The 13,722-nt window shown below is 38.0% G+C and overlaps 1 protein-coding gene across 1 annotated transcript; it reads right to left on the bottom strand.

The window, feature by feature from the left end:
- Positions 1 to 444: 444 nt before the first annotated feature.
- pyya (peptide YYa) lies at positions 445 to 9,249 on the bottom strand. The gene is made up of 4 exons (XM_067616007.1): positions 8,538 to 9,249; positions 5,589 to 5,776; positions 943 to 1,023; positions 445 to 831 (listed from the first exon to the last, which is right to left on the bottom strand). The coding sequence occupies exons 2-4, from the start codon at positions 5,774 to 5,776 to the stop codon at positions 807 to 809; spliced, it is 294 nt and encodes a 97-aa protein (XP_067472108.1). The 5' UTR covers positions 8,538 to 9,249; the 3' UTR covers positions 445 to 806.
- Between the last annotated feature and the right edge of the window lie 4,473 nt (positions 9,250 to 13,722).

Genomic DNA, 13,722 nt, shown 5'->3' with positions numbered 1-13,722 from the left:
ATACACTATTTCCTCCTGATCTAGTGGTTGCTAAAAACTACAATGCCCAGCTGTTTTAGGAAATACTGAAGCTTTTTTTTTTTTTTTAATGATTGTATATTTCTGAGACAGACTAGCGTGTTGTTGATTTTTGTCTTTTTATGGGATTTGTTGACAGTAAGAAAAATATAGAATAAGACCAGCCTTATCATTTAATATGTAAAGTAATGCCTTGGTTCTCCCTTTCTTTTAAATTATACTTAAGTCCAAAAACTGCTGTGGTAATGCTCAGGTCATAACAAAGTATGCCATGTTGTAACTTTAATTATCTGTTATCCAGAGGGGTAAGGCTAGAATAGAAGATGAATGTGAACTCTGCACACTGACAACATCATTACATGAATCTTAAAAGAAAATTATTCCAGGTCATCCAGCAAATTTTAATCACACAGAAATTTTTTTATTCACTTATTCTGATGTTACTTTTTACAGTAGCAACAGTAAAACAAGAATTTCCTCCTCTAAACACTGTTGGACAGTAGATGCTCACTCACACACACACAGACACAGTTCCAGCTTCTGATTAGTAGCTCTGATCTCATATATATCTTTATTTCAATAATAAATTATGTACAATATTGTTGTCATGAGAGAGATGTGAGACAATGACAAGAGAGACAGAGGGAGCTTGTGTTCCGGTCAGTGATGGTCATTGGTTGGGGTCAGGTTCGGGGGTCAGAGATGAGAGGCACATGTTGGCCCCTCCACGTGCATTGTGGGACGCACCCAGAGGGAATGCCCGATGAGGAGGGAGAGAGGTGGTGGAGTCACCACATGTAAGAGTCGTCATATCTGTGGGAAGACACAAACAAAAATGTAAAACCACTTAAATGATCAAATCATTCCTGTGTGTTCATTACAGTTCACATGACTCATTCAGCTTATGTGTTTCATGGCCTCTACCTTGATCTCTGGTCTCTGTTGTTGTCACCACCAAAAAGCAGCTCTGCAACCACATCCTCCTGAGTTGAACGCTTTCCATACCTGCAAGAGAGATAAGAAGAGGAGTTCTTAAAATACATCTTACATCCTGTCTCAACTCAATTACATCTTAAAAAAACACAATACGATTTTAAAATTCCCTCATTATCATTTTACATATGCTGTAAATATATAGAGAGAAAAAAACCTAAAAGTCTACAGCCATGCTAGCAGCTCTGTAAGGCTGCACTTTGCTAAATGCTAACGTCAGCATGCTAACATGCTCATAATGACAATGCTAACGTGTTGATGTTTAGCAGGTGTCACGATTACCATGTTTGCCATCTTAGCTTAGCATGTTAACCTGCGAACATTTGCTAATTAGCACCAAACACTAAATACAACGGAAGCTGGAATAGGAATGTTATTAGATTTCCAGGTATCTGGTCATTGCAAAAATATTGGATAAATTCAAATTTTGAAATGATGTTGGCGCTAGAGGAAAGTTAAGGGGTTCACCAAAATTATTACAATACATCCTGAGGGGGACATGGATGTGTGTACAAAATGGCATAGCAATGCATCCAATAGTTGTTGACATATTTCAGTCTGGACCAAAGTGGTGGACCGACCACCATTGCCTTCCCTAAAGCCATGCTAGCGTGGCTAAAAATGGAACAGTAAACAGGGCAGGATTTTTACTAAATTACTAATTACCACTAAATTGGAGGACTTGAAAGAGATTAAAAAGAATAGTCAAAAGTGACACAGCAGATGTCGAGATATCCTGACTTTTAGTGCCTAGTATGGGTCAAGTTCCAAAAATCCCTAAGATCCTACATTTCCCATAATGCAAGCAATACCATCATTACTTGAGCCTTGCTGTCTGGTAAATGCCCCTCGTCTGTCAAACTCCCTACCTCCAATTAGTGAGGCAGGCTAATCTGTAGTCTCCATGCTAGAGCCAAGACAACCTTAATGACATCATCAGGGTTATTATCTCAGACTTGGCAGCTCCTCACACAGAGGACATTATGAAATAGTTTGCACAGTCTGAGTAGCACTAACCGTGACTAATAAACTGACCTTTATGTGTAGAATCAGCTGAGTTCCTCTTTAAACACATGAGTCTTTGGTTGACACAAATGAAAGCAACACTGTCATGTTATGTCCTGGTTGTGGTGGCTCCCAATGTGCACAGAGGCTATGTTATAAATTCAGAAACACCAACCATGTGCCTTTTTGCCTTCTTGTCTGTCCATCGTTTGGATTCTCTTAGTTCTGTCTGTCTGCCTTTCCAACATAGTACACTTGTTCCCCTTCCTTGTGCCTAATGGTTCAATTTCAGAGCCAGATTCAGACTGTGTGTGTGTGTTTTAATGTGTGTGAGTACAAATTGTCATTTCCAAGTCTGGATGATTCTTATCATTCTCTTGATAAGGAAACTAGCGGTCCAAGAGAGCCGCAATTGTAAAATCACAGAGCCAGAAAGTTTACTTGGTAAAGTGTGTTTGCTTATGTGTGTGTACGTACGTGAGATGACACTATTCAACACAACTCCCTCAGAGCTACCCACACACAGTTCCTCTGTTTCCCCATCAACCACCTGTTCCACCTCCCTCTAAGACCCCAGCACCTAATCTTATGCTTCGTTTCTCCTGAATGTGTGTGTGTGTGTGTGTATCTTACCCTGTAGGAAAGCAATCAAACAGCTGAAATGTTCAGTCTCAGCTGTCACACAGTGTGACACATCAGGATGTATAATGCTTTCCTGTCTGATAATGACCTGTTTCCACTCATATGTCTCCATTATTCTCCCTGGTCGGTCCTGCTCTTTATTTTCTCTCTGTCTGACTGTCTTTTACTATCTCTCCATCTCTGCATTTTTGGATTTATTTCTCTGTCTGATAATCTTTCTTTCTTTATTTCTTTCTTGTTTTCTCTGCAGTGGTCAGTTTGCCCTACTTGACTTTTGCTCTCTCATATGTAGGAATCTTCATCACAGTTAGAAATATAGCCCCCGGTTGTGCCTCTCCTCTACTACTATTACATTCAAGTCACAGAGCTTACATCAGATTTTCCAAAAAATAAATCTAACAATATTTACCAGTGTTCTGAAGGAATTTCCAGAATCCTTAAAGACTCTTCTAACCATACGGATGAAAAAATATTTCATCCACTGCATGATAGAAAATAATTTTTGACCCATTTGTCAAGATGTGACTGTATTTCCTAATTCAGGTGCCAAAAATGTATTTGCTCTTTTTGCCAAACACAAGCAAAATATTAGTACATTAGTTTGTATGTGCAATATAAAATATTGGAAAGTAACATCAATATACACTAATATAACAGATGATCGAACTTTAAAGAGTTACATCTTGGGAAAACTGGTTAAAAATCTTTCTTGTCATGCAGCAGACGGAATATTTTTTCATACCTTCAGAGCAGCAGCGAGTTTTCAAGATTACTGGGTTTTTATTTTTTGCAAAATCAGATGCTTAGCTGTGTGACTCGAATGTGAAGGTGGTACCATATATGAGAGGCACAAACTAGAGCTAAACTAAACTAAACTCTCCCTAAAATAACTGCCTCAGAACTTGGTCTCTATTTTTCTCCATAATTAGTATCAGATTACATACTTTAAATTATTAGGAAACGAGAAAGGCTAAATTCTCTAAAGGAAATGTAAGTGTGCTTGCTGAAAATTGTGGAAGATGACAGTGTAAATTGGTCTTAAAATTGTAAATGTTTGCATAAATCAGTTGAAGTGTTGCTCGAAGTTGAACCACTGAAAGGGTTTAAAGTGTCTTTTGAAGTGTAATTGCTGAAAGCATGTGGAATTTCAAGTTGGCAGGAATAAGATTCTGTTGGTGAAATACAGAATCCTGGTGAACAAATACTCCCTTCCAGGTTGCTTGAACCCTCAAATTCCCAGAAAAAATACAGTGGTCACAACCTCAATGATAGCTATAGTCCTGATTTCCAAGTCTTTAATAGACTCCAGTATATCTGTACACAATGCAATGAACTGCCATATATAGTTATGCACCAAAGGCACTAGACTGCCCAGATCCATCAATTATATCTGGAGTGCCCTGCCTAAAGCTGGCAGCCATCACATTCTCCAGCATTTTATTTGATACTGCCAAACCTTTATACATCCATTAGTTGTCTTTATCACATGTGTCTTCATCTGCATCTCTCCAGTGAAATGTAAAAAAAACTTTATTGACTTGTTACGGCACCAGGAGTCTTCTTTAAACCAAATATCTAAATATCAATGACCTATTTGACTTTCATGAATAACAACAGATAGCTCATGAGCCATGCTTCCCTTCCCCTATCAGCCAGACTGCTGCCAATTCCATACCAGTGTCTTTTATACCTGAGAGCAGCAGGCCTCAGCTCAGGCCACTAACTGGATTTGGGATTCTTTCTTGGGTCCATCTGTACCATTTTTATTGCTCTGGTCCTGTTGATTTGGAGGCCTGGAGGTTTTGGAAAGTGGCCAGTAATCTAATCTGCTGAGCTGCCATTGTGTGTGGGCAAAAGGTTGGGAGCTGAGGTAGATCAGGGGGGAGTGCATCACACATAGACAGAGCTCTGGGCTGAGGTATGAGCATGAAACTCATACAACAAAAAAGAAAAGAAATCTGGACTAAAAGAGAAAACGGGAAGAAGCAAATAAGGCTAGGTTTTCGGGGATCCATGTGGTTCATTACATAGAGGACAAATAGCTGAACAATGCAGTCTAGTCACAGAATTAGCTTCTATCTTCATGATGAACCTCCACTTAATACGTTCACTACTGATCGTTAACCTTAAGATTTAGGGACTGTATGAAAATTATTATTGAGGGAGGGGCAGTCAAAAAAGGGAGATTGTATTGTCATTTTACTTTTGGCCAAAGGGAGGTTAATCTTAATTTTATAGGGAGCAAGGGAGGGCCTTTTATTTTCATCAATCCATATAATATGTTTTATTTCTGCCTTTCCTTGCAAGATTTGTTAGGATAAAAAGAGATTGCAATGGGTCATTAAAGAACCCATTTTACTCAGGAGGCAGTAATAACCCTGTAATAGGCCTTTATTCAAAAATGTGGTTGGAATATTTTATAATGTTTGCAATGTTTGCCTTGAATTTGCCTTGATTTTGGCAATTTTTAGTTTCACTCGTAATGTGTGCATTGGTGGCTATTGCAAAAATTATTATTCAGTTTTGATGTTGAGATCTGATTAAGAGTCCATCAGCTTAAATTTGGTAATTGTTTCTGTATCAAGGTATGAGTCCAAACAAATATTCAGTAACTCTGGAGGGGGTCTTGCTTTATTAAAAAGTTAAATATAAACTTCTCCCCTCCTCTCCACCCCAATAATTTTCATGAAGTCCCTAATCTAAAACTAATCCTAGTCTTAAACTCGAACCTGAACCTCTTTTCAAGGCATTCACAGTTTCCTCATTATAGAAGATTGTCTGACTCATCTATATGAGGTTATTTGGCTGTCAAAAAACAGAAATACAAGACAAAACAAAACAAAGTGTATATATATGTATGTATATATATATATATATATATATATATATATATATATATATATATATATATATATGCTCTGTATTTGTACCTCTGCCTGGTGATCAGATTGATGTAGTGTCTCAGGGCGGTGTAGTACTTGGCCAGCTCTTCGGGTGGGGCGTCTTCACCGGGGTTCTCAGGTTTGGGGGGGTAGGCATCTGCCACCATTCCCAGACACACCAGCACACACAGCACAACAGCCACCAGCACTGTCCATGGCTTCAGCATCACGGCCATCTGGAACAGGGCGACAAAATGAGAGGAGTTATAGATGCTGAGGGTCCAATGTTGTGAATGAACACCTAATAAGATAATGAAGATCTGAATTTCTTTAAAATAAATATTTTTGTAAATTGATTTTTTTCTGTTGATGGTTGATTATGGTCATTGAACAGTCCCATTGGTAAGAATTATGAACAGGATAAAAAGTTGGAAATGACAAATGTATTTTGTTAAAAATCAATACGTAAAAGAAAATATCACCTCCTATTACAGATGTTTGATTGAATTAACCCCAGAAATTGAAAAAAGGAAAGAGAGAGTGATGGAGACATGAGGGCTGATAAAGACATTTTCTCTTTCTCCCCTAATGAGAAAATCATTTGGTGTGTGTCAAACCTCTTCTGAGGGGTGCAGAGGGAAAAAATTTGTTTTCCTAGGACATGTCTGCTCAGTCTAAGTTGTCCGATGAGTAAATAGAGGTGTGTGAAGCAGTGAAACAAATCAATATAATGTATATTGGGTAAAGAAAAAAAAAACCTTCAGCCTGTGGATTGACATATTGTCAGACTCCCCTGGCTGAGTGTTGTTTAGTTCCAGGGAAAGATGAAGAAAATGGATTGACTCCAGAGGAGGAAACTAATTTCACACATCATCAAGGAGGCAGAGGGCTTGATGGTTGGTATGAAATGGACATAATTTATGATAGCATGCTGCATGTGTAAGATGTGTTGATAATATTTGGTACGCTGTTGTGGTAGCTTGATTTCCATTCCAGTGTATGATGAAGCAGTTATATCTTTATAAGCTTTAGGGATATTATCATCATGACTACACAACTGCTACTAGTACTACTACTACTATTACTACTAGTAATAATAATAACAATATCAATAATGTTTAGGAATTGAATATTTGTCGCCTGTGTGAATCGGTAAAATCTTAGATGTGTTCACTAGCAGGGGCAGAATGGGTCTCACTTTCACCTTGGAAGTTAAACACCCAAGTGAGCAACCTCAATTGGATAATGGTTGTTGATGAGACAATAAAACCTCCATTATGACACAGCATTCATAAAAACACTCTAGTTTTTGAGATAATAAATAAATAAACAATAAACTCTACATTAACTCTTAAGTCACACCATCTGTATCCTAAAGAAAGCTGACAAATACCTAAATTGCCAATTTTATTTTGTGAAAACTGCCACAGTGATAAACTATATGTCCACGTTTCATTACTCAGTCCCTGCACTTTTTGATCATTTGCCATAATGTTAATTAACTTTTTAAAAAAATGTTTTAACTTAATTTCATGTGATAGGTAAGGAAGACGGCTAATAATAACATTTGAGAGTTGCTTGACTATTTGAAATGTAAGAACAATTATTTTAGCATTTAATTACATTGATTAACATTTGCACTTCTACTGCCCATCTGCCGTTATTTTAATACACTTGGCAGCACCCCGATCCAGTTGGTCCAGTTTTTTTTCTTTGTAGTGCGTTAACTATTCCCTTTCTACCGCGTTTTGCTCCCCGTTTGAGGACAGATACTGTCGAAATTCAGTAGTCTGGGCATGTCAGGTCATTGTAGGACTGTACTAATTTGGGGTGTGTCATCTTGCCACTGTTCACAAGCAAAACATCCTAAAATAATAACATGAACTGTATAAATATATAAATACTGTAATACTTCTTCCTATTTTTAAAAACTCTCAGGATATGTAACAAATAGAGCTGAAGGTGTAAAAATGTTAACACAGATTAAGTCTAGTTACGATTAGCAACAGGTCGACTTATCGTTTTCCTCAGTCACATCCCTGTATACGCTTCATGCGCTCTTCAAAACCCCTCTCATTCTTCTACAGAACTGTTACAGGTTGACCGAATAAATTACCTTTGCGCTTCGTTTTACTTAAAAAAGCGCAGGTCAGCTACTGTGTATGTCTGCAATAATGTTAGGACAATGTTAAAAATGCCAGATAAACTATCAACAGATGCCTTGCTGAAGTATTTGGTTCGGATGTAGTCTGTGTTTGGTTAAAATGCCAGCGGCGCTGTCCGCGGTGCTGAAAGCTGCCAGCATCACCTCATGAAGGTGATCTTACTTCAACTTAACGCACAAACACATTCTCTCAAAGAAGAAATATTATGTTTGTTTAAACAGTGAACACATTAATTTCACAAAAGAAGCTAAAGGTTACGGAGCCCTTTACATTTAGCCGCAGTGTTAACTCTTTTACAAAGTCGTTTTACAAATTGTGCATCCTAACAAATCATTTAGTCTCCTGCAGTTTGTTAGGGGACACTGGAATGCGTACTTGTGTCATGCCTTTGCAGAACGTTAGTCTGACCGCAAAGATGTGAGCTTTATGGAGTCAATGACAATAATATTACGATATGCATTTTCCTATATGTGCAAAAGTTGATTGAAAAAAAGGGAATCTGGTAAACAGAACATATCAACATCCTGTGTTATCTAAAGGCTTTAAATCAAAAAGGTTTTTCACACAAAAGTTGAAAATTGTCTTATATTATTCGTTCTGCATGAATTTCTGTATAAAGATAAACTTTCTTTCCAGTGCAGTTTAACTTTTTTAGGACCAGTGAACCCCCTTTTAAACAGAACACAGCAGATCAGCCTAAACATGATTGTCTCAGTAAAGTAAATTAATAAAATAAATGTGCCTGCCTCATCACAATGCATACAATTTTCTCTCGCTTAAAAATGTGTTGTTAAGATGTAAATCAATAACAATGAGAAGTGTGAAGACTTACTTTGAGAAGACTTTGGAGGTTACAGGTAGTAGTCGGAGCCACAGGGGGTTTCTGACAGCTGCAGGGTCCTGGCTCAGGTCTGTGTTCTGCCGTCAAGGATGTTTCTCGTCTTTCCTCTTCGATCAGTTTTTACTCTGCAGTTCGCTGCACCTTGGTCTCAAACTCCGACAGAGGTGATTTATATGGTTTACCAGCACTGGAGGAGGGAGGGGTTATACCACAGTGCGTGCACGATTGTGTGCGTGTGTGCGTGCGCTTGTGTGTGAAGGAAAAGGGTGGGTGAAGAAGCCGAATGCGTCAGATGGTGATGATGATGGAGACATTACTAACGCACTGGTCACGCAGTCAGCCCTCCGTTTTTGATAAAGTTAACAGATGACATTTTGGGCCATGACACTCATGACAGCTCCATCAGTGGAGAAAAAAGAACGTTTGCTGTGGATTTCCATCTGCCTCCTCCAACAAAACTACACATACCCCTAAGTAGGTTCCTGTCTCCATCCACCCTCACTGAATTGTCCCATACAGCAACACTGTGAATTCCTACGCCTCTAGCAACATCTTGACCTATGACCTCACCATTCAGAACAAAAAATGAGCAATATCTCCTTGGGAAAATCAATAAAATATTACTTTACATGTCGAAATCACTCAATCACTGAACTGGAAAATGTTTAAAGGAAGGATAATTATTTTTTGTTTGTCCATGTGCACTCTTGCATCTGCACTTAGTGTGTTTTTTTTGCAGTGAACATGTAAGACTGACTTGCACACGGGCAGCAGCTGTGTGGAATTACTCACTGACTAGAATCATTGTAATGTGTTTTTCTGATCAGCTCAACTGTGTCTTTAGTGAGAAAATGTATTTCATTTTCATTGGATTAGATATGTCTAGACATTAGCCACTGTATGCAAGTGTCCAAATCCTATATTTGATCTCAAAAACATGGAGCTGTCGCATAATTATGTAGAGGTGACACTTATTTTCTTTGCCATGCTCCTAATTGTGCAGACTGTTAAATTTGGCCGAGATTGGGTTGGAGATGATTAAACAAGATGTACCTGCTCTGGTACCCACCACTAGGTGGAGCTCTGGTCTATGTATGACAGTAGTGAGGCTGTCAGACATGCATACAGGTATTTCATTGGAAAGTAGTTGTTGTGACGCAAAGTCTCAGCTCTCCAAGGCTTTGACGCACAAACACATGTGTACTATGTTTTTACGCGTCACCTTGTTTCTATCCAGTCTCCCTTGACTAATCATCCACCTCCTCTGTCTCCTCCTCTCTGTGATTTTTCCCTTTGATATAATGACATCATCGCAGGAGTGTATATGATCATTCATTCTGTTTGTAGGCCTGCGGTGGCTTCATGTCCAGCCTGTGTCTGCAGCAACAAGCCATATCTGGTTCCACCATGTCATCTGTGAAGAATATTTAAAACTCTGTAACATTATTTTTATTTTTTTATTTTTATTATATATCAATTTAAATGTCTGAGGCATCCATCTTTTCTACCTGATACAGAACTAGTTGCCAGATGGTGTAAAAGTTGAGGGCACAGCATATTGTAGCATAACAAATTTTTTCTAGGGTCAGATAATCCATAAGATCTATAATCCATAGACTGAAGGTTGAAGGAAATCTTTCCTTACATTTAAGCAGTTTAAGTCTCCTAGCCAGGAGCGTAGCAAAGGCTATCATGTTTTTGCTGCATTGGTTGAGACGGAGATCCTGCGGTAACATGCCCAATATTGCTATTATGACAAGAAGTTCTATGGATATTGCTAGCATGTCAGAAAAGAATTTGAATACAGATTGACAAAAATCTGTTAATTTGGGGCAGAGCCAAACCATATGTGATAAAATGGCTGGTGTTGTTCTACAGCGATTAATATTTGGTGTCCATTTGGTCAATCTCGTTTTAGACCAATGCGATCTATGTACAATCTTGAATTATATAACTTTATGTTTTAAACAAATTGAAGATGAGTGTATCTTATCTAATGTAGACTGCCATATATCCTCAGAGAGTTCTGTATCTAATTCTTCTTCCCATTGGCTTTTTAAATGTGTCGAGGTTCTAAATTGTAAGAGTTGAGTAAAGTGTAGATTTTGCCAATAATCTCTTTAGGGTAGGAACTGAGCTCCAAAACAGATTGAAGGAGAGAGCTGGGCAGTAATAATGGAAAGTGAGCAGAGTATGAGGATACAAAGCTGCAAAGTTGCAAGTATGTGAAGCAGTGGGTTAGGAATTTTAAATTGTAATCTCTGCTGCTCAAATGATGCAAAATTATCATCAACATATAAGTCTTTTAATGTGACTAATCCATTCTTGGCCAGGTATTGAAGAATCCATCTACAATAGAGGGTTTAAACATGTTTCTTGCTATAGGGGCATTGATTGATTAATTATTAAGTGACAGGCTCATCTGATCTGCCCAAACCTGAACCAGTGCTTAACCATTGGGTTCATAGAGTGTCTGGGTACAGGTTCAGGCAGTGGGAACAAAGTTAAGCATGTGAGGAGGCAGGTCCACGTGACAAGTTCTCTAACTGTAACCAAATGTAACCACATTCATTTTAATGGTGTCAATTCTAGCTCCTAATGATAATGATACCAAGTTCTAATGTTCAAAATCTTGTTTCAGAGAATGTGGGGGGAAGTTAGCTTTGTAAAGGTGTTTAAAATTATGCGCGATCTGTTTAGCTGCAGGGTTAATAGGCATAAGTTCATTTTTTATAACCTGATAATTTTCCAAATGTATCTAGTAAGGTAAGTGTTTGTGGCAGGCTGCTTAAGGGTTCAGATAAGTACACGAACATATCATCCACATAAAGGGATACTGGTCCCACGACATAGTGAAAAGAAGGAGGATAGAGTATTACTCGTAGAGGGAAGGAGTAGAGAACCTGAATTCATGATGTAAACTTTACATCAAATCCAAATCTTTTTAGGGTATAGAAGAGATAATTCCACTCCACCCGATCAAATGCTTTCTCAGAATGTCAAGTGGAGTGGGATTTTAAAGGATATTCAGTAATCTACATAAATTAAAAAAGGAATGATCATTTTTAATAAATCCAGTCTGATCGTCAGAAACTGTCGGGGGTAAAAGTGTTTCTAAACAACAGACTAACATTTTAGCAAGCAATTTGCTATCAACATTCAGTAATGAACTGAGTCTACATGAACTCCATTCTAGGTTGCTTTTTTTAAAATCTTTTTCAGGAATTAATGATATAACCACTTGTCTCAGGTAGTCCTCCTAATATAAGGTGATGTGTATCTATATTGGGTAGACGTGAAAAAGAAGTAGTAAAAAATGTACTGGGACTTTTTTTCTGAAGATATCTGTAACCCACAAACTAATGTAGTAGATGAGACTGATGTGCTCCTCTGCTTTGGAAGTAACGATTGGTTACTGCTAGTGGGCTAGTTGGCCGGGCATGCTAATATATGCAGTTTATGTTATAGCAGAAAAACACATTGTTTAATCCATTCCTTAGATTTATTTTTCACTTTTGGTTTTGGCTAAAAAATAACACAACCACCCAAAATTGTGTTGCTAAGCTATGACTGGACAAATGCTGTTTAAGAGAGGGTTTTTGTGTGCAGCCAATTATGAAAAGAATAAGGAAATAGCTCTCTGACATCACTTTGTACCTTTCCACCTCTCTCAAAACTGTCTGTCTCCTCTTCCACCAATCCTCAACATTGTCCTTTTCCTCCACTTCTTCCCCTCACCTCCGCCATGTCTTTTTTGTTTTCCTTTCTCCTCTCTATTCTCAGACAAAAGCAACATGCAAATGGTAAATGGTTGCATTTCCATAGAGCTCTTATCCAAATTGCTTTCCAATTTGCATTCACCCATTCAGCAGAAAGTTACTGATACTGATAAACTCTAAACTCGCACCATACCATCAACACATACTTTTATTTTATCTAGCTGAACATTTGTTGTCCTTAGTTTTAGTGAAAAAGAATAAACATTGAGAAGATGTTTAAAGATCCCCTTAAGATATGTTTTAGGTCATCCTCTGCTTGGAATAATAAACTATGGCTGAAAACACAACATTTAACCAAACAACAAAACAAATACTACAACATATATTATATCAGACATTATGATCAAGTGGCTGCAGTGCATCAATTTAATCACTTCCTTTAACATTCAGTGTTTAGTCCACACAGGAACACTGAGACCTACTTAGGACCCAAACTCTGATTTAACAGTTTGACAGACTGAGTTGCCAAATATCTTACTTCAAGCTGTTTAGGAGAATAAATGTCACCCACATGCCAGTCCATATTGACCACATAGTGTGTCTATCTGTTGCACTTGCAACCACAGTCCACATAACAGAAAACCAATAATCCATGTGTGCATAAGTTCGACTGTGAGGAAAAACATATTTTCCAGTGTACACATAAGACAAAATGAATGCTAAACACAAAACATCACATCAAAACATAATGACTGAACATGGTTTGCATTGCAGCTTTACCGAAAAGTCCATATTCAGTGTTTGGCACTAGAGGTTTCAAATTCACGATTGGCTCTTAACTAGTTGTGATGTCACAAATCATGTTCATAGGCCCGCCCCTTAAAATTAGATTTTCAATGAGCACAGAGAAACTTTCAGCAGATGAATGTGAAAATAGTCATCTTGTATCAGACTCACATACTGCACATCATTCTGTACAGTGAAGCTCAAATATTCAACTGAAGGAACAAGAAGAAAAAAATATTTTTGCTTAGAGGGGACTTTAAATACAGATACTGCACTTATTTATGGTATTAAAATACAATACAATACAATACAATGCAATGTGCATAGCATTATATGGAAGAGTGATGAAGAGGGATAGCTCTGCTTCATGTGTGAACACATGACATTAAACAGACCAAACACTGCTGCGGCAGAGAGAAAGGTCCCATCCTCAAGATTCACTCCATTTGCACAAATGATTTAATTAGAATGGTCACTGGTGGGACATTTTTGTGTGAAATCATCTTGCCACACAGGAAGTGACAAATCATGCACAGCAGAAATCTTCTGCTGAATGAGGCCCATGATACCCATGGAACATCATCATCATCAACATCACATAATCAAGTTCTACTTATCTACATTCTCAGCTACAGCTACCTGACTTCATATCATTTTCAACCACTTCAGTC

Source organism: Thunnus thynnus, chromosome 17 (genome assembly GCF_963924715.1).
Source record: "Thunnus thynnus chromosome 17, fThuThy2.1, whole genome shotgun sequence".
NCBI classification, from domain to species: Eukaryota; Metazoa; Chordata; class Actinopteri; order Scombriformes; family Scombridae; genus Thunnus; species Thunnus thynnus.
This window is presented reverse-complemented; position numbering and strand designations above follow the sequence as displayed.